The sequence below is a fragment of the Dreissena polymorpha genome, chromosome 13 (genome assembly GCF_020536995.1).
Source record: "Dreissena polymorpha isolate Duluth1 chromosome 13, UMN_Dpol_1.0, whole genome shotgun sequence".
NCBI classification, from domain to species: Eukaryota; Metazoa; Mollusca; class Bivalvia; order Myida; family Dreissenidae; genus Dreissena; species Dreissena polymorpha.
Genome location: NC_068367.1, coordinates 17,386,498 through 17,407,536, shown reverse-complemented (window position 1 = coordinate 17,407,536; position 21,039 = coordinate 17,386,498). Strand labels below are relative to the sequence as shown.

Genomic DNA, 21,039 nt, shown 5'->3' with positions numbered 1-21,039 from the left:
ATATTGAAGATAGCAACTTGATATTTGGCATGCATGTGTATCTCATGGAGCTGCACATTTTGAGTGGTGAAAGGTCAAGGTCATCCTTCAAGGTCAAAGATATAGCTTCAAAGCTGAGCAAAAGGGGACATAGTGTTTCTGACAAACACATATTTTGTTAAATTATGACTTTGTAACTGACAAGTCTCTGTCAATTAAGACCTTGAACTAACATAACTATTGAATCTATCAGTGTTTAATTGTTTTTTTCTGTTTCGTCACCAATTTTATATAACAACTGAATTATCTTCTTAATTATTACCCTCCTTAATTGATCGGTACATTAAATGATGGTCATTGTTGTATTGTGTTGGTGTATTCTGTTCCATGATATTCAAGCCAGCACGTGAAAGCCTTAAGTTCTCATCCTTGGCACATGTTAGCCTTGCGCTGGGAACAATGGTCTTAATTTATGCACAAGTATAACCACAGATTAGACTGTTCTGTCTGCACAGGCTAATCAGGAATGACACTTTCTGCTTTAACTGGATTTAAGAACTTACTTTAAAGCAAACATATCGTAAAAGCCGAAAGTGTTGTCCCTGATTAACCCGTGCAGACTGCTCAGCCTAACCTGGGATGACACTGTATGCATGTGCATTTAGCCCACTTGTCCTAGACCGATGTTTTAAATCATAACATTAACTGGTTCCACATGTCCTAGTAGTTACAAGTCTGTATCCAGTGCAGGGTATAGGGTACTGCAGTATTCAAGTGGCGTTTGCCTGGCACACCTGATAGCTCGCTGCATATCGCATAGGGACAAGTGACTGACATGTGCTACCAATTAATGGCACAGCTGTCACTAGTTACAATTTGAACCTGTGGTTATCCAGTAATCCAGTACTGTTCTTCAGTCCCCCCCCACCCCTTTTCTAGTGCACTCTTATATTGGCATACGTTATTTCAGCATGCTGTTACATGTTGGTGCGCCCGTCTGGTATACTTTTGGTTCTAAATATGGCTTACAGGAAATTACAATGCCACTTTTCATATTCACTCATGTCATTCTGCCATACTGACTGTGTGTCCTCTGCTATGAGAAGTGTCATGGGCTATTTTTAGCCCTGTTTATTGCTAAGAATTAAAGTGCATAAATAGGAAATCATAATTATTTTGTCAGTACCAGTATGCACTTTTTTAAGTGCATTATCGCTAATATTGTATACATTCACAATTTTGAAAGATAACAAACCTGATGATTGTTATTTTAAGTAACTGCTATTCATTTGGTATATAGAAAATACTAAGTTATAGTGTTGCATATAGATCATTTTATCATGAGACACCGGAGGCACGAGTCTTGGGGAGAGCTTCAGATGTTCAAACCTGACATTTTGTTATTATCTTACAAATAAATTAAACATTTTGTAAATCATCTACCTAAAAATTGACAAATCTTTTTCTCGCTGTATCTTAGCATCAAACAATTACAGTAGGACCTATTCTGCAGGGAGAGAAAGGTATTGCATGATAATGTGATAAAAATTGAGTCTCGCTCTGTGAAAAGGAGGTTTAATGCATGTGCATAGAAGTTCTTTTCAGATTATCTTTTTCAGTCATCACAGGCTAATCAGAGACAACTCTTCGCTTCTACTGGAAATTTTCCAAAGCAGTATAGCATGAAAGCACTATAACTTTTCCATGTCTCTTCAGGTGATGCCAGCGGGTCTGAAGCCCTCACAGCCCCCTCCAGAGGGCGTGTTCCTGTCCGGTCTCCACCTCCACAACGCCCTGTGGGACTTGACGCGGGCGGTGATGATGCTGCCCACGCCTGACAGTCCCTCCACCCAGGAAATGCCCCTTTTCTGGCTGAAGCCCCTTGAGACGAGCGCAGCAGGAGCTGCCCAGACCCCACGGCGCCTCTACCAGCTCTACAAGTGTCCGGTGTTCTGTGCCCGGGACCGCAGGCACCAGGGTGACCGGAACATTGTCGTGCATTTCTCCTTGCCCACCCTGTGTGATCCTGCAGTGTGGCAGTACCAGAGGGTGTTTCTTACCACCAGTCTGATGCAGGCCGCAAACTGAGTGGAGAACTGTTGAACACTGTAACTTAAACATGAAATTTGCGTGTTAATGACTCAACATTTTTTTTAATTGTATGCACCCAGAGTTAAAGCAGTGAATTCTGTAACAGAATAAGAAATCTTCATGTAAATGAGTTGATAAGGTGTTTAAAATTGTGTTATAGAACGTTATGTGGAAACTGTATCACTTTTATTTTGGTATGTTTATTCCTTTATAATTTGTTACTTCTAAAGAAGTTAGAAATATGTCTTCAGAAGCACTTAAAAGCGCCTGTTTTTCTTAATTGCTGGACAGCTATACTTCTTTCTGATGTTGTGTGAAGTGCTCGGGAACTTAAAGATAATTGAAGCAAAAAATGTTGATCCATGGAGCTGGATTGTCAATTTTCTGCCTCAGTGAAAGCCTGTCAGGTGTTGTTGCCAACAACAGTCTGCTAGAGTCATTTGCTACCTGTGTAGAATTTGTTAATAATGATTGCTTGCTGAAAACCAAAGCTCCTGTGTATTTGGGTTATTTTGAAGCTGGGATGTGGTTTATTTTGTAACCAAATTGTGCTGTTTACCCATAATGTGATATTATTTATTTACTGCATCTTGTTGAAGAATTATATTTCCAATGCATGTATTTAAACATTCCCTCCTACACTTCTACAGGTGGAGAATCCACTATAGGTGGATAGTCTTCTCTGCTGAACTGCCCTTCCACTTTGTTTTCCAAGTTTATTTCATAATCCGTCTGTGATACTGTGATGTGTTTATTTGTATATATTATAATTATGAGCTGCTGCCTTAATTCATTTGTGTAAAGTGCATGTTCCATCTGCACAGGCTAATAAACAACTAAACTTTCCACTTTTATGGAATTCTCTTTTGAACGAAAATGAAGTCTAGGCAGTAAATGGCGTCCCTGATTAGCTTGTTAATATGGGACAATACTTTACACTTATGCATTAAGCCTAGTTTTATACGAGACCAGCTATGTTTATATTGTGCTTTTTTATATATATAAATAAATTGATTGAATAAGGATTGATTGTATTATGTTGTGCTATTAAAATTAAAGAGAAAATTACATATACATACATACATACAATATAATCAAAGCTATAAGCAAATGAACCAGGCCAAAGGTGCTCACTTCAGAGTCGTCAACAAACTTAACTTTTCTTTTCTGAGCAGGTAGCATTTACATTTCTTTTCTGGGCAGGTAGCATTTACAAAGTTCCACAATGGACATGTAAGGAAAACTGCCTAAACATGTGGCAGCCATGCTCTGTAACTAGCCACAATCATTTTCAACTTATTCCATGATAGATTTTTTTTTTAATGTTCCGAGGGTCGAAAATATGACTTGAATAATGTTCTTATTGTTTTGTTAGCCATATAAGGAAAAATACGCAGCTGTATGTTACCACTGTTGAACACAACTTGTGTGATTTCATTTCATTTCCAGTCGCAAAAAGCATCACACAAAAACAGGTTTTGATTTCCAAAGATTTATTAATGACTGGAAACAATTACAATTTCCATTATCTTTTAGATATAATCTTTGTTTAATAAAATTACAGACATTTTAATGTGTACATCTTTCATCCACACATATACAGAAATATAATGGATAATATACAATGGCTTGGATGTTGAAATCAAGTTTCTAATATCATTCATTTCAACATTGAACATGTATGAAAGAAGGTAAAAGCTATATATTAACAGTTCCATACAACAATTTGTAAAGAGTTCGAGCAGAGTAAATAATTAATAACGCAAGTAAATGTTACAATTAATTCCACATCACTAAAAGCATGTACTAAACTATAGACTTCAAGAAAAAGGTATATAACATTAAGATATGTAGATAATTAACAAAAAATACAATAAATGGTTTTGTATACAAACAACTTTTACCAACCAGAACATCTAAGAGTGTAAATCTTTATTCAAAGAATTTCTAGACTTTTATAAAAAAAGAAAACGATCCGTTTTACATTTTATAATTTTATTAGTTAGGCAGCGTTTACAGTTACTGAGATGTGTCACTAAAATTGAACAGTTTCTAAGATTTATTTCAATTAATTTACTAAGACATAACTGGTATCATGTGCCAATATTGCTCTTTGTCATACAAAAAGGCAATTTGCCATGGGATTGAAAATCTGTATGTATACATAAAAAATGAGCAAAAAAATGTAGGTCTAAACCTTGTACAACATTTAGGTTATTCTTAGTAAAAAAAGGGTTATTCCTAGTAAAAATGTAAGAAGGAGGGGGAAAGATCAGGTGAATTTCACTTACCAGTATTGTTTCAGAAAATGATAGTTAAAAGATAAGTTCATAACTTTTTCAAAACAATGATAGTTAAAAGAACACAATTGTAACTTCTATCACCCCCTTCTCTTCAAATTTAAATATATTGGTGTTCCCCTCATCCCTCGTTTTTTTCCCTTGAACTACATAATAGCACATTAGGTATTTCTTGGGAAAACAAGATTCATCTGACCTCTGCATTGAGTTTTCATGCTTGTCCTGGGCAATTGGTCTGCTATACAGCCATGTCCAGGACAACAAATCCCTGTAGGCAGAGTGACAGCCTGTCTCAGACTGAAAATGTTTGTTGTGCTCATTTGGGGCTAGACCCTGCACACAAGTTCATCCCAGTTTTCCCACTGTACACCCTTTAATGCAAAGGACAACTTTGCAGAACTTTTGAGATACAAGTCAAAATGTTAAACACAAATTTCCTGGATGCTCAATTGCTTATTGAACATTAAATTTGCTAACACAATGCACTGCTAATACATGACTTAAGAGGAATAAGATTATTACTGACATAGCACACATGAAAAATGAAATTACAAACAAGGCAATTCTTGAGCATATTAATCTTTAAGGAAAGGACATTCCAAAATATATTTACATCTAAGTTTATGAAACGTGCACTCACTTAATTATGCTACAAAATTGTATGTTTTTCTCTCCTAGTTTTAGCGCAAACAAGTGAATAAAAAAGCATTCCCTAATCATTAAACACATGATCCATTACGTCCAATAAATGTTACATTAATTTAAATAATTAACAAGAGCACTGCATAACGGGTGCCACGCTCAGCGGTGGGTGCAGTTTTGAACAAATGAAAGCTTGTAATATTAATTTTTTTAGAGGTCACAGTGACCTTGACCTTTGACCTAGTGACCTTAAAATGGGTGTGGCATGTAGAACTCATCAAGGTGCAGCTACATGTGAAGTTTCAAAGTTGTAGGTTGAAGCACTTTGATTTAAGAGCCAATGTTCAAAACCTTAACAAAATGTAAAGGTTTTTGCACGACGCGGACGACAAGCTGGCTATGACAATACCTCGTGTCTTCTCCGAAAACAGTCGAGCTAATAAAACTGTTGTCAATGTTTTCAACTTCTCTCACATATAATTATGTACATATAATAACGACATTCAAATGCAGAATTAAAATCCTAAACAATTCTGCTTCAATGTCAGCATTCCAAAATAATGCAAAACCAACACAAATGTACATTGCAGTGCCTATTGCAAATACAAAAAAAATAAATCCAGAATCCATTTGGAAGTTAAAGTCGCTCAGAACAGTGTGTGATTGAACCAATTGATCCATTACAATTTTACAACAATGCTTTTTATATAATCAATATCCAATCTGCAGTCACCAAATAATGAAAAAACTTTGAATCACTCAACAATTTAACATTTTCATTATGCATGAACAATAAAGCAACAATAACAAGAATGGCCATTTGATACAAAATAAATCTATTAGAAGCAGGTTTTTACTCATTTTGATTAACATTTGCATACCAGGCCTTTAAATACAGATATTCTAAATATGTGACCCACCCGGTGGGGTAACAGAATCAGGTGGGCGGGGAAAAAATGTGAAATGCCCCTGGGTCAGAGACTTTTGAGGAACCATCACACACTGAACTTTATTACCATTTCTAACCAGAAATGTTGGTGTTGAGTAAGCCGCTCTCCTTGAAATAGTTGTCAAGGGTTTTTTGTAAGGAGCAACATTCACATTGCAAACAGAGGGAAGTTGTTTTGAGGAGAGGCTAGTAACTACATGGGAAGGTGAGCTCACTGTGCGAATGGACAAAGGCGTGCTAGAATTTGAGGCGGACACTGTAGAGAAGTTAGCAGACGTTGTTATGCTGCTAGTAGCATTCGCAATTGGTACTGCATTGTTGGTTACTGGCACAGAATTGCAAGCAGTCATTTGTACAGGTTCATAACCAGAGACTACAGGCAGGGGTAGACTCCCATAGCAGCCCAGTGTGGCGGCCGCCAGATTGGCCCCATGCACCGGGCTCGTCAGACCCTCAGTAACATAGACGGTTGACTTGTTGGCTGCCTGCAAGCTTTCCTCCACTGGTAAGATGCTGCCCTGAAACAAATGGCATTCCTAGAAATGTCTGATGCATGCAGCATCGTTTGTTCACTGTTGATAAGGTATCATGCGGCTTTCTGTTATTAAGTACCGTTAAACATGCTTTACAAATTAGTACTATGCATTCAATGGTTATTACTTCCAGTCTTAACATTAATTGATACTTATCAGTTCAATAGTTCTAATGCAATAAAATGAAACTTACAACAGGATTTATTTCACAATTTCCATTGTAGAGTGGGCCTTTTTTTAAGGTAGCGCACCTCTAATGGGCACATATCCAAATATAATCTAATGAATTATTTTCTTAATAAGCATCATTTCACTGAACTACATGCAAATTTGTAGGTAGACTTTCCATGCTTTTTAAAAAAATATACCGATTTTTTCAAAACCACCCCTACGCTCAGCTTTTGTCCAGTTTATTTTCACCCATGGGGTATATAAAAATTCCATAATTCATTCAAATTTCCAAATATGGGCATGCAGTTGGTGTTTACAGATGCAGTAAAGGTGTTTTAAGTTTAAACAAGATGAAATAAGTATTCTTTTACAGACATTTATTTTTTACATTTTTTTTTCTATGGAAGAGCGCCATGAAATGTGAGTTATATCAGCAAAGTAAAAATTGAGTCGGTTAAAAACAAAGTGTCATAAAATTCAAAATAGCATCATTTAAGTTATATTTTAAATGTAATTTTTATAGAAACACTATATACAGCAAAAATACCAAGAAATAGACAAATTTACCATTTGCTTTTTTAAATAAAAATTAAAAGGCAACATGCATCATTCGTATTTTCAGCAGTAAATCACCCAATTTAGCCATAACGTTGTTTTAATTTTAAAAATTGAAGGATGTGCATAAAAATTTCAACATATTTAACAATAAACATAGCATATATGTTATATTAAATCAAATTACGTTAGAAAAGAAATAAAACGCGTCGCAAAAAGTATGCGATGTTGGCAGGATTCGAACCTGCGCTGGAGATCCCAAAAGATTTGCAGTCCATCGCCTTAACCACTTGGCCACGACAACTTCACATTTGTGCTAGCTTAAATTACATATCCATAAGTAAACAGGTAAAAAGGCTCGTCGATCTTTGAAGAAATTGCGAAATCGTATTTTTTCAGATGATTAGTCAAAGTCAATATTTATTGTGAAAATAATGTATTCTAAAGGAATTACATAATCATATATCAAAATTCGAAGTTTGAAAAAAATAAAATTCATCTCTCGGAAATAACCGATCATTGAAGATCGGCAATGATCGTAAAATAAATCGCGGGAAATCATTAGGGGTGCGCTACCTTAGGTAAAAGGTTTCATAGTGCTCACACAAAATGTCAACACAGATTTGTTAGTGAAAATGGCAACAGTAAACTAGCATCCATATCAAAGCAGAAGTCCCCTTTCTAATGTACTGACAAACAGTACAGCTACAAACTGACAAGGAGTTCCAAGCTATTTGGGGATGCAGAAGCATTCAACAAACAACAAAAGAGCCATGGGCCCTAAGGCGCTCACCTGAGACCAGAGTTCACAAATAATAAGTACTTCATGGACTAGAAATAATAAATTTCCAGGAATATTTTTAATTTCAAACTCGGCTGAGATATCTTACGAACAAAATGTTCAAAAAAAAGTTTCACGACGATTTGGCTTACAAGGAAAACTGCGCAATTCCTGAGCAGCCATAATTTTCAAACGGGAAAGAACCATTGCAGTTTTTTTAGGCCCGATTTTATAGCCAAAATTCGGCTATATTCCCAATCGCAAAAAGTGTACCTTTTCCACAAAAGTTGCAAAAAAAAATCCACAATCAGAAAAAACCGCTAATGACATCGGCTGTTTTGCTTTTTAACAAAGCGTAGTCCGCTCCCGTCTTGTACGGGTTTTAGACTTTAACTTGATTTTGATAGTGTCCGCATTATTCGTGTGCCTGATATTCTCCTTGTTGATTAGGCGCTTATTATAATTGCGTAAAAATTAGAGCCTTTTGTAGTTCAGCTGAATGGAAAACAAATATGCCGCCCAATTCGAAATATTACGTGAAAATGCCTTCTAACAAAAACTGTTGATTTTTTTAAGCAAATGCAATTAAACAAGGGCTGTTTGTAAAACATGCATGCCCCCCATATGGGCTGTCAGTTGTAGTGGCAGCCATTGTGTGAATACGTTTTTTGTCACCGTGACCTTGACCTTTTTCTATGTGTGAATACGTTTTTTGTCAATGTGAACTTGACCTTTGACCTAGTGACCTGAAAATCAAAAGGTTCACCTGCCAGTCATGATCTATGTACCTATGAAGTTTCATGATCCTAGGCCTAATTATTCTAGAGTTATCAGAAAACCATTTTACTGTTTAGAGTCACTGTGACCTTGACCTCTGACCTAGTGACCTGAAAATTAACAGGGGTCATCTGCTAGTCAGGATCAATGTACCTATGAAGTTTCATGATCCTAGGCATAAGCAGTCTTGAGTTATCATCCGGAACCATTTCACTATTTGGAGTCACTGTGGCCTTTGACCTGAAAATCAATAGGGGTCATCTGCCAGTCATTATCAATGTACCTATGAAGTTTCATGATCCTAGGCGTAAGCATTCTTGAGTTATCATCCTGAAACCATTTTACTGTTTCAAGTCACAGTGACCTTGACCTTTGACCTAGTGACCTGAAAATCAATAGGGGTCATCTGCCAGTCATGATCAATGTTCTTATGAAGTTTCATGATCCTAGGCGTAAGTATTCTTGAGTTATCATCCGGAAACCATTTTACTATTTCAAGTCACTGTGACCTTGACCTTTGACCTAGTGACCTGAAAATCAATAGGGGTTATCTGCCATTCATGATCAATGTACCTATAGTTTCATGATCCTAGGCGTAAGCATTCTTGAGTTATCATCCGGAAACCATTTTACTATTTGGAGTCAGTGACCTTGACCTTTGACCTAGTGACCTGAAAATCAATTGGGGTCATTTGCCAGTCATGATCAATGTACCTATGAAGTTTCATGATCCAAGGCCTAAGCGTTCTTGAGTTATCATCCAGAAACCATCTGGTGGACGGACAGACCGACCGGCATGTGCAAAACAATATACCCTCTCTTCTTCGAGGGTCGCATAATAAACAAACATCGTCAACAAGTACAAGTCCTCCCATTGAAACTCCTTCCATTGTTTATGATTGTAATGTAATAACAAGTGACTCTTTTGCTATGTCATTGTTGATTTCCGAAAGCTAAGTGCTGACTGATATCCAACATGTTGAAAGCAGTAGTTCTCTAAAGAAAATGGTGCCTGATACGCAGACCTGTTTACCCTACCGATTGCTTCTCAGTAGTATGGAGGGCATCTCTCAGTAGTTTTGGGCTGTTGTCAGTAGTTTTAACCTTTTCAATCATTTTAAGCATTAAAACACCATGACTGGGTCACAGATCAGTTTAATGGCAAATAATGCATTAGATGAATTTACTTGCTAATAATTTTATCTGTTAAGTGATTTTTTTTGCTTTTATTTGTTACAGCCTCTGCCATTTGGATTGGGAAAATTAGCGTGCTAAACCATGAAATTGGATAAAATAGCACGATAAACCATGAAATTGGGAAACATTAAGCATTATAAATATGATTATAAGTAACAGAATTAAAATTGTTTTTAAGTGCATGTTTGACAGCATTTTTATATTATAAAGTGCTGCTTTAACGTCTTCTTACAATGAAGACAATATTTAGTTAATATCCATCCACATGCATATTAAACTTGCAATAATATGTAGATTCTTAAATACACCATTTGATCATAAGCTCTTTAAGTGTAGCTATTAATTTGATTCAGTATTTTTTTAAATTAAATATCATAAGGGGAAAACATAAACAAATATTGACAAACACCCTTTAGTTTTCTTGTTGTGTTAATGATGTATTAAATGGAGTTCAAATAGTATATTTTATTTGTTTACCTTTCAATATCTTGCACTTGACAACCTCAGTTCAATGCTATTTCATTAAACTGTACAGCGTAACAAACATAACAAGGGCTGTTTGTAAAACCTGCTTGCCCCCCTATATGGGCTATAAGTTGTAGTAGCAGCCATTGTGTGAATACGTTTTTTGTCACTGTGAACAATGGTGGTTGTTGGTGGTTGGTGGTGGTGGTGGTAACGCTAACGTAGCATTACAATAACAATACTTAAGAATGATCAAATGGGAAAAGGTAACCTAGCACTGGCAGTAAATATGGGTCTCATTTACAGGTCATATTTGGAATCTCTGCTGTAAAATGAGATTTTAAATGAATTTAAGGGAGGCAAATGCTGTAACAAAAAGAACATGCATAAACGGTAGTTGTTTCCCTTGTTTGAACCATGCTAAATCCTTAAAATGCCTATTTCCAGTAACTGTGACCTTCACCTGTGACCTTTGACCTAGTGACCTCAAAATGAATAGGGTCATCTGCGAGTCATGGTCAATGTATCTATGAAGTTTCATGATCCTAGGCCCAAGCGTTCTTGAGTTATCGTCTGACAATCACCTGGTGGACGGACCGACCGACATGAGCAAAGCAATATACCCCCTCTATTCGAAGGGGGGGGGGGGGGGGGGGGCATAATAAAGCAGAATATGCATATGAATCCGAGTATACACAGATCCACAAACATATAAACCAATTCATGTTTGTCTCTTTCCATTTTCGAACAATACTCATTTTGAGTAGACTGAACACCAATTTTCCAACACTCGTTTCCGTGACGCACATTCACTGTGCAGATTTCTGATTAAAAAAAATTATATCTCAAACGTAGTATTTTGCGTTAATTGACACACGCATAACAATATTCCCTAATGACCATATGATATCCGTTGTTAATTTGAATGGTATTTATTATTTTCGCCGTTAATGGCAATTTCTCGTCTGCTTGCCGCCATCTTGGACGTGTGTAAAAACAGGCGTGCTCAATCCCGATACATCGACTATCGTCGGTATTCTCCGCAATAGACAGAGATGTGTATATTGAATAGCAACGTAAAATCGTATATATTCGGCTAAATTTGCAAACCAATACGTAAGGCACTTGTCGTTCGGTGACGACTCGACAAGATGATCAGCACTCATTCCCCAGGAGGCTTGAATTTTAATGTTTCTTGAAGACTACGCAAGCGCCAAAATGATTATGATTGATAAATTACCCGAAAGACCGAAAATAAGTTAAAGTACGATTAAAAACTGAAATTTGACCATTTTGATCGATGGATCCGTAGTTTTTCAGTACAAATCCGTAGTGCGTAATTTCACCAAATAATCCGTAGTAACTACGGCGAATCCGTAGAAGTAAACAGGTCTGGATGCAAGATTGTTTTCCTTCCCAAAATATGTTTTCCTTGCCAAAGTATGAGGCCAGGTATACATTGTTGTACTATCATGATTGTGTTTGTGACTAAAGAAGATGAACTCTTTCATGCGGTTTTAAATCCCAAGTTATTTTCCCCATTTCTTGAAAATGCCGATACAATTCCCAATTTCAAAGCCATGGGCTATCTTCCCAAAAAGCTGGAAAAAAATTATTGTCAAACTCTGCTGAGATATCATTAGAAGAAATGTGTTCACCTACTTTCAGGAAGATTGAAAGCAGAAAGTTCTAGTGTAAATTTGACTTAGTAACTAGTTTGTTTTACCTCAGGTGACCCAGCTTCAACAAGACCCCCCCCCCCCTCTCAAGTCCAACCCCTCTTAAGCAGCCAGTCAATGGAAACGGCCAAATTGGCTGCTTAAGCCCGGTGGCCTTTTAACAGGGGGTTGGGTCATAGGGAGTCTGAAGTTGATGAGTGCATGGCCAACTGTTCAATTTTTGTATAAACAAAATGGTAAATATGTGTACATGTACTAAACAATGTATAGACTTAAAATAATTTTATTTTTTCCTTTCCAAGATCCACTATAAAACAACATTTTCAAATTAAAATCTTTCTATTGTACTCTGCCACTACGAAGTTTTTATTTAGCAATAAATACGCCCATGCTTTTCACACAAAAAACGTGACGTTATACATGCGCGCTTCTGGTCAGAACAAAGGATTTACATGGAATAAACGTGTCCTGTTTAAACAGTTGTTTAAATGTGTTTACGTCACCCGAAGCATAACAATATGCACAGGAGAAAAACTTTTGAAAGAAATGTCATTTTTCAATTCATAGTTAAACACTAGTTAATTATCGCGCAAAATGCTTAGCAGAAACTTTTAATTAGCCTATAATTGTCATAAAGGTTTGATTGAAATATTATGATTCAACAGCTACAAATAATAAATTATAAATTAAGAATCTCTTTTCCAGTCATAATAGGTGATATTCGCAAGTGCGGAAACAAAAAGATCAGTCGCATAATGCTTTTAACCGGCTAACCCGATAATCTGCCGCTTATTAATTGCAACTGGCTGTCGAAATGTTTATCACACATCAAGCTTCAGTACTACAGAGCCTAAACCGCAGACTGGTAGTACGTATCGATTTTTTTGCCGTTTCGTCAGTGTAATTTTGCCAATGTACATGACCGACTTACTCGTGCGTGACCACTCATATGGGGAACATTTAACATTTGGGATACAAGTTTACTGGCCGCTGGCCGGAGAAACGGGATGACCGCTAATGAGGGTGGATTATAGTGTTTATTGATGGTCGCGGCAGACCAGCTGCCTACACAGGGTGACCGCCGATTAGGGGTGATCGGTAGCAGGGGTTGGACTGTATTGCTAAGCAATATAAGTCCCCTACCAGCTCCACCATTGTCAGAAATTCCAGAATATTTTTTTATATATTTGTTGCCATAGCAACCAGAATTTTTGATGTAGGAACAAAATTAAATGACGTGCATAATGTCCATATTGCCATCTATCCATGTTTCAAGTTTCATGAAAAAATATTAAGAACTTTAAAAGTTATCACAGGATCAAGAAAACCACCATTTTCAGCAGTATTTCTAGTCTATTTGTTGCCATAGCAACCAGAATTTTTGACATAGGAACGAAATGAAATGACGTGCATAATGTCCATATTGCCATCTATCCATGTTTCAAGTTCATGAAAAAATATTAAGAACTTTAAGTTATCCCAGGATCCAGAAAAGTGTGACAGACTGACTGACAAACAGAGCGAAAACCACAAGTCCCCTCCGGTGAAACCGGTAGGGGACTAATAATATCCAAGGTTTTATTGGGACTAATGTTCTGATCCAGTTTCATGAAGATTAGTCAATAACGGGGCATATATTGTTCACAAGGAAATTGTTAACACACATTAGACAACGGACAAAAGGCAAAAACAAAAGCTCACACTGAGCACTTGTGCCGAGGTGAGCTATAAACAGGTAAAAAGTTTAAGAAAATGGTTTGTTAATGGCAACATTTGTGGAATGTAAAACAAACTGTATTACCAGAACGCTACAAAGAATAGTCAACAGGAATAAATTTTCTCATAAAAATTCTGTGAGAATTAATTGTGAACAACATTAACATTGAATAGTCTACCAGCAGCAATTTAGGTTGCAGTCTTTGAAGACTCAGGTCAAGTCACAAAATATTTGGATATCTGTAAATTTCAACAGTCAGGCATAAGGAATTTAGTAATACAAGCAAACAATTCTTTTCCTTAAATATTCGTCTATGCTGTTAACCTAAAGTGATGCAAATCATACAATTACTGTTCCAAGCTGCACTGAAAACAGTTGATATATGCCATTGACCTAAATCCTTGAACACCATTTTTATCACTTAACCAGGCTTACAAATTCTAATGTATTCCGAATCATGTACTACTATTAAGTCCCTATTCATGACATTTTAAGGGTGGAAGATATTCAAACTTGTGTGCATGCAACAGAATCCACAATGCACTACCAGTCAATGCCCATCTGATCATCCAATACATGTGCCTTTTGCAGTTAAAACTAGAGCTTTGTCACAGACATACCCCCACGGGCCGCATTGACACAAGACTAAATTGCATGCTGTCTTCACAAAACTAGAGAAGCTAATTTATGGCGTTTTTTAAGAATTATTATGCCATTATCATTTATGGCCATTTTTGACCTTGACCTTGGAGATATCAACATAATTCTTTCGTGCGACACACCGTCCAATGGTGGTGAACAAATTATTAAAAAATCTCACAATGAACGACATAGTTATTGCCTGGACAAGCTCATTTATGGCCTTTTTTTACCTTTGAACACAAAGTGTGACCTTGACCTTGGAGATATAACGTAATTCTTTCGTGCGACACACCGTCCAATAATGGGGAACAAATGTGCCAAATAATTTTAAAATCTCACAATGAACGACATAGTTATTGCCTGTACAAGCTCATGTATGGCCATTTTTGACCTTAGAACTCTAAAAGTGTAACCTTGACCTTTGAGATATCGACGTAATTCTTTCGCCCGACACACCGTCAAATGATGGTGAACAAATGATTTTAAAATCACACAATGAACAACATAGTTATGGCGCGGAGAAGCTTTCGGGACAGACCGACCGACAGACGGACAAAGTGACTACTATATAGCCCCCATTACCATTGGTAATGGATGTATAATGATGCTCAAAGGTGCCACACAGACATTGATTCTGTATGGCGATATAAAAATTCATATCAAAGTGAAACTCATCATAACTGACATCAGGGTGGAACAATCATGCAAGATGTCAGTAATAATCTGCAAGTTTTTATTCATGTTTCTATTTTACGTCCATTCAAAAGGGAAGGTCTGCCAAGTTCATCACTTGTGGCGCATTACATATTAGATAAATAATTACTGGCATATGCATACAATTAACAATAATTGTCCTACATGTAGCATAACAAGTGCTCTAAAAATTATAATCAAAATTTATCAAACTTTTTCTTAAAAACTTTATCAGTCTGATAAATTGTAATCTAGTGACATGAAAATTAGTGTTTTTTTTTACTGTTTTACAATTTATATAAAAAATGTCAGTTTCTTGACAACACTTGTCATTTAATGTTAAAAACATGTTTAAAAAAATAAGTTTAGTTTAAAAAAGGCACAATAGTTATGTCTAAAAATATTAGTCAGTTTCCCTGAATAATTGAAATATCATGAAGTGTTCTGCATAAGATTTTGATTCCTTAAAAAATGAGTAACAAAGCATTGTTATTGAAAAAAAATTATCATTTGATACGCAATATATGCAATTCATTTGTACCAAAAGCATTTAAAGCACTTCAAAGCATCATATTTCTGATAAAGGTTCAAACATTATCCGAACTAAATTTTACCCTCTTTCAAACATTAAATAAAATAAATAACAAGAACATGGAATGACAGCATAAATAAACATTTACACAAATCGGTGCCATCTCGCACTTTGACCAACTATTCAGTACAAAAAGTTTCAATTTTTTATATTTCCAATCACAACATACTCGTAAATACAAATATATTAACATAAAAAAATAATATCAAATATCCGGTACTAGTATCAACACATATCTGTGGGGAATATCACAGTGTGTATGGGTTTGAAATTACCTCAACCCCAGCCGTACCATCAAACATAGTGGTGGTGTCTCCCATGTCAGCGGTCTGGTACTGGGGTATCTGAGCGTACATGAAGTCTGGCTGCATGGCAATCATGTAGGGGTTGGCAGTGGCTGTCAGGGCTGTAGTGGGACTCTGAAATCACATTAGTATGTACAACAGTGATCCCACTTGCAGTCAGCAATAAAACATCTCTTTTGTTTATTTGCATTTTTCATTTTTCAACAGGATTTTTCGTCCCATCCTGGTAGTAAGTTAATTTGACAATTCACATTTGTCATATTTAAACTGGTTTACCATTGATTCTAGATGCACATACTTAGGGCAGTATCTGACAACTGCCCTACTCGAATCAGTGATAGGAATGGCCACAGATATTATTTAATGACAAATCATCTTATCATGCACCTCAGCTGCATGTAGTACATACTGTAGTAGATGCATGTGAGGCTCACTGCTCTACCAATATCTCAATCACAATCAGCAGGTATGGGTTTTTCTGAAAACCACTGTCAAGACAAATTTCAATATCCAGTCGAGGATATATGCAGATATTTGTTCTGGCCTATGTGTCAGGCACATAGTTGTTTTTTGTGTAAATGTTTGCAAGACGCTGTATTTTTTTATTACAAGTTCAGATTGACTAAAAGAACAAGAAACCGTCGGAGACGGGTGATGCTCCCCAAAGGTTGTTTTTTTGTCACAATATTGCACTATATATTCAGATAAAAGGAAACGTCATGAGGGCACAGTAGTTGGGGGGACAATAATTTTTTATAGAAAATTTCAAAGGGCCATGACTCTGTGAAAAATCATGATCGGACCAGAACCCACTGATAATATGCACATCTCCTCTTGGTAGTGAATCTTCCCGAACGTTTCATTGAATTCTGGTCATTAGTTGCTGAGAAATAGCCCAGACAAGAATTGCACTATATGCACAGTTTATGGAAAATTTCAAAGAGCCATAACTCTGTGTAAAATCATCCCACCAGAACCAGCTGATAATATGCACATCTCCTCTTGGTAGTGAAGCTTCCATAAAGTTTCATTGAATTCCGGTCATTAGTTGCTGAGAAATAGCCCCGACAAAAATTGTGTACGGACAGACAGACGAAGCGGCGACTATATGCTCACCCCAAAATAAATTTTTGGGGAGCATAATAAATCTAACACAACAAAAGATCAACAACTATACAAAGTGGAAACAAGAGATGTGTTTGTCAGAAACACAATGCCCCCTACTGCACCTCTTTGAAGCCATATCTGTATGAAATTTGACCTTGAAGGATGACCTTGACCTTTCACCACTCAAAATGTGCAGCTCCATGAGATACACATGCATGCCAAATATCAAGTTTCTATCTGAAGCGACATAGAAGTTATGAGCATTTTTTGAAACCTAATCGCAAAGTGTGACGTAAGGACAGACAGACGGACAGTCTGATCACTAAATGCCCTCCTTTGGGGGCATAAAAATTATTATCTGCAGGCATTGCATATGCAGTGCTTAAAGAATGTGTATACCTGAGTCATGTAGCGCCATTGACTTGCTGCTGCGGCTGCCGCAGTTGCTGCCCACTGTGGAGAGGTCTGGAAAACATGGACGCAATGTGAACACAAAACACAATAGTTGCAAACATTTCTATTTGACAGTACAGGATTAACACCTCTTTATTCTTATTTTTGGTATTTGAGTATTATGTATTTGAGCACGTCCACTTTCCCAAGGCCTTTAAGTTAAATTAAATTGGAGTAAGTACATATTTCTATGGTGCTCTAAGAAGCTTTTTTTCAAGTTGACAGTTGACTACATTACAGGAAGTGCTCTAGAAGTTAAAAGTGCAACATGCCATTTTGTTTTATCAAAAGAAAAAGGTGTGTTCTTTAAAATCTAATTGCAGAAACAATCGTTCGCAAATATTCCTTTATTTGACTAACCAGTGATTTTTTTGCTTTTATTTGTTTCACTAGCCTGTGACATTTGAATTGGGCATATTAGCGCGATAAACCATGAAATAGAAAACAATGTTGATTTTTGCGATCGGGAAGCAGCTGAAAATCGGCGGTAATTTTTAGCCATAAAAATCACTGCTAACATTAAACTAAATACCAGCATTTACATCATATACCAGAATACAGGAACTATGGACCAATTTATAAGAAATAAAATGTTCAAGTGATGCAAGCATTCTACCGATCTCATCACAGTTTTTTGTGTATGTCATTGATCGTGAGATAATTTACATGTGTTTTACTAGCGCTACATACTGAAAATTTCTCACAAAGATTCTCTTGCTTACAAACTGTAAAGAGCCTTGCATGGTAGGCAAAAATTTGTTTCATTGTTTTATGAAAAACATGTTTAATGTTCAAGTCAAATGACTGAATAGCTGCCATTTTTTTGGACGAGCCAATAATAATTGTAAAAGGCCCATAGTAATCCAGCTTATGTGCTAGAAAAAATTAACACTGTTGAAGAACCACACATTTCTATGACTGTCTTACCTGTATATTAGCATATGACATAGGCATCTGATATGTATATGGCTGCTGCAGGTACAGTGGTGGAGTCTGTGGAACCATCAATGCTGTCTGTGGCTGAAAGCAAACATAGCAAGTCTTTTTTGTCCATATTTTGAGTTGAACTTATTTTATCTCGAGTACAAAATGCTTGACTGTGCACAAAAATCTCAACAGAACAAGGCATTTAAAAACAAGAAACCGTCGGGGACGGGTGATGCTCCCCAAAGGTTTTTTTTTGTTACAATATTGCACTATATATTCAGATAAAAGGAAACGTCTTGAGGGGCATAACTTTGGACAAAATAATACGGTGGATGGTTTAGCAACTTAAACATTTCAAAGGGCCATAACTCTCTAAATAAATCATCTAACCAGAACCCACAAATAACATGCGCATCTCCTCACGGTAACTCTAAATAAATCATCTAATCAGAACCCACAAATAACATGCGCATCTCCTCAAGGAAGTTAAGCTTCTCATAAAGCTTCATTGTATTCCAGTCAGTAGTTGGGGAGAAATAGCCCGGACAAGAATTGCACTATATGTACAATTTATAGAAAATTTCAAAGGGCAATAACTCTGTGAAAAATCATCCGACCAGAACCAGCTGATAACATGCACACCTCTTTTTGGTAGTAAAGCTTCCCATAAAGTTTCATTGAATTCCCGTAATAAGTTGCTGAGAAATAGCTCGGACAAGAATTGCACTATATATTTACAATGAAAAATTTCAAAGGGCCATAACTCTGTGAAAAATCATCCAACCAGAAACCGCTGATAATATGCACATCTCTTGGTAGCTTCCCATAAAGTTTGATTGAATTCCGGTCATTACCGTAATTACTCTATGTTTTCGGACACTTAAAAATAATTAATCCTTTTCGTGTCCGAAAACTTAGATAAGAAAAATATTCAAAAAATACAGGTGTCCAAAAACTTAAGTCGAAAATTGAAGTGTCCGAAAAAAGCTTAGTGTATCAACGAATACCGGTGATAGCATGCGCTTGTAAAATACCATGCCGTATAGTATAAACTACAGTTATACGTGTTTGCACTGCATTTTAAATAATTTTAAATGCTTAATTTAATTAACAGAAAGTTACTACAAGGTTGTTCTTTGACCAGAGTTAAAAGATGAGCATGTGATGTACCGATACTCGCTAGAATGAACCTGAAATTAACGCATTAATTTGTTTATTTCCGATAGTTGTTGCCTAACACCTTCCATTGTTCGAAACACATTCAATAGGGTGCATCACACTTTGAAGCGTTTAGAATTTGTCACAGTTATTTTACCGAGAATGGGTAGTACCATTGCGGTAGATAATTGAACTGTAAATTGGCACTACCCCTGGTAATCGTTATAACGCTTATGCTATCGGGAGAAACCATTGTTTAATACCGGTTTACAAGGTTATTTACCCAATAACGCAAATGTAATGGTCTGTTGCCCTCAGGAATGCACTTGCCATGCTTTATGATGTTTATCTGGTTGTAAAACCCGATGGTCGAAGTGTCAATAGATATCAAAAACAGGACCGAAATTTGGTAAAATAGCGCTGGAAAATATAGTGTCCGAAAAATTAGTGACATTAATTATGGATGAAAACTCGTATGTCGGAAAATTTAGTCACGAAAAATAATTATTTTTGCTAAAAAAGGGGGTGGGGGGCACGGGGGTGGTTTGGGTGGAGTCTATTGTGGTATGTCAGGTAAGAGTAGTTTTGTCAAAGTATCAATCAAATCTAATCATAAATAAAGAAGTAATGGCAATTTTAGCAAAATTTAATAATTGAACTTAAGAGTCAAGGTCATTCAAAGGTCAAGGTAAAATTCAACTTGCCAGGTGCAGTAACCTCATGATCGCATGAAAGTATTTGAAGTTTGAAAGCAATAGCCTTGATACTTAAGAAGTCAAGTGGATCGAAACACAAAATTTAACCATATATTCAAAGTTACCAAGTCAAAAAAGGGCCATAATTCCGTAAAAATGACAACCAGAGTTATGCAACTTGTCCTTTTACTGTACCCTTATGATAGTTTGCGAGTGTTCCAAGTATGAAAGCAATATCTATGATACTTTTGAGGCAAAGTGGACGGACACACGGACGGAGCGGCGACTATATGCTCTTCCCCCCAAAATTTTTTGGGGGAGCATAAAAATGTTTTACCACAAACAATTTACCCAATTTAGGAATTGTAGCATTCCTTAATCAACAAGCAAATCCATTGAATTGATATACCCCGCCAATCTTACCAAGTTGCAATGAAATCCGCCAAAGCACTTCCAAGATATGACTCTGGACAAACAAAAAGCATTTTTTCAAGATACAAAGGGCCATAACTCTGTTATTATCAAATGGTGTACAATGCCATTTGGCATGCATCATCCTATTATCCGTATATATACTCAAACCAAGTTTCAATGAAATCCGCCAAAGCACTTCCAAGATATTGCTCCGGAC

General features: G+C 36.5%; 2 protein-coding genes across 5 annotated transcripts in view; one reads left to right on the top strand and one right to left on the bottom strand.

The window, feature by feature from the left end:
* The window catches only part of LOC127855398 (dynein heavy chain domain-containing protein 1-like), a 269,484-nt gene extending 266,388 nt beyond the window's left edge, over positions 1 to 3,096 (top strand). For both annotated transcript variants that reach the window (XM_052390924.1, XM_052390922.1), the window contains one exon: positions 1,696 to 3,096. In XM_052390924.1, the coding sequence (XP_052246884.1) occupies positions 1,696 to 2,067 (372 nt within the window). In that variant the 3' untranslated portion in view covers positions 2,068 to 3,096. The remainder of the gene's footprint in view (positions 1 to 1,695) is intronic.
* Positions 3,097 to 3,546: 450 nt separating this feature from the next.
* Positions 3,547 to 21,039, bottom strand: part of LOC127855406 (deleted in azoospermia protein 2-like) — a 28,857-nt gene continuing 11,364 nt past the window's right edge. For all 3 annotated transcript variants that reach the window (XM_052390942.1, XM_052390943.1, XM_052390941.1), the window contains exons 8-11: positions 18,556 to 18,648; positions 17,575 to 17,640; positions 16,039 to 16,182; positions 3,547 to 6,479 (exon numbers count right to left, since the gene is read on the bottom strand). In XM_052390942.1, coding sequence (XP_052246902.1) covers positions 5,916 to 6,479; positions 16,039 to 16,182; positions 17,575 to 17,640; positions 18,556 to 18,648 — 867 coding nt within the window. In that variant the 3' untranslated portion in view covers positions 3,547 to 5,915. The remainder of the gene's footprint in view (positions 6,480 to 16,038; positions 16,183 to 17,574; positions 17,641 to 18,555; positions 18,649 to 21,039) is intronic.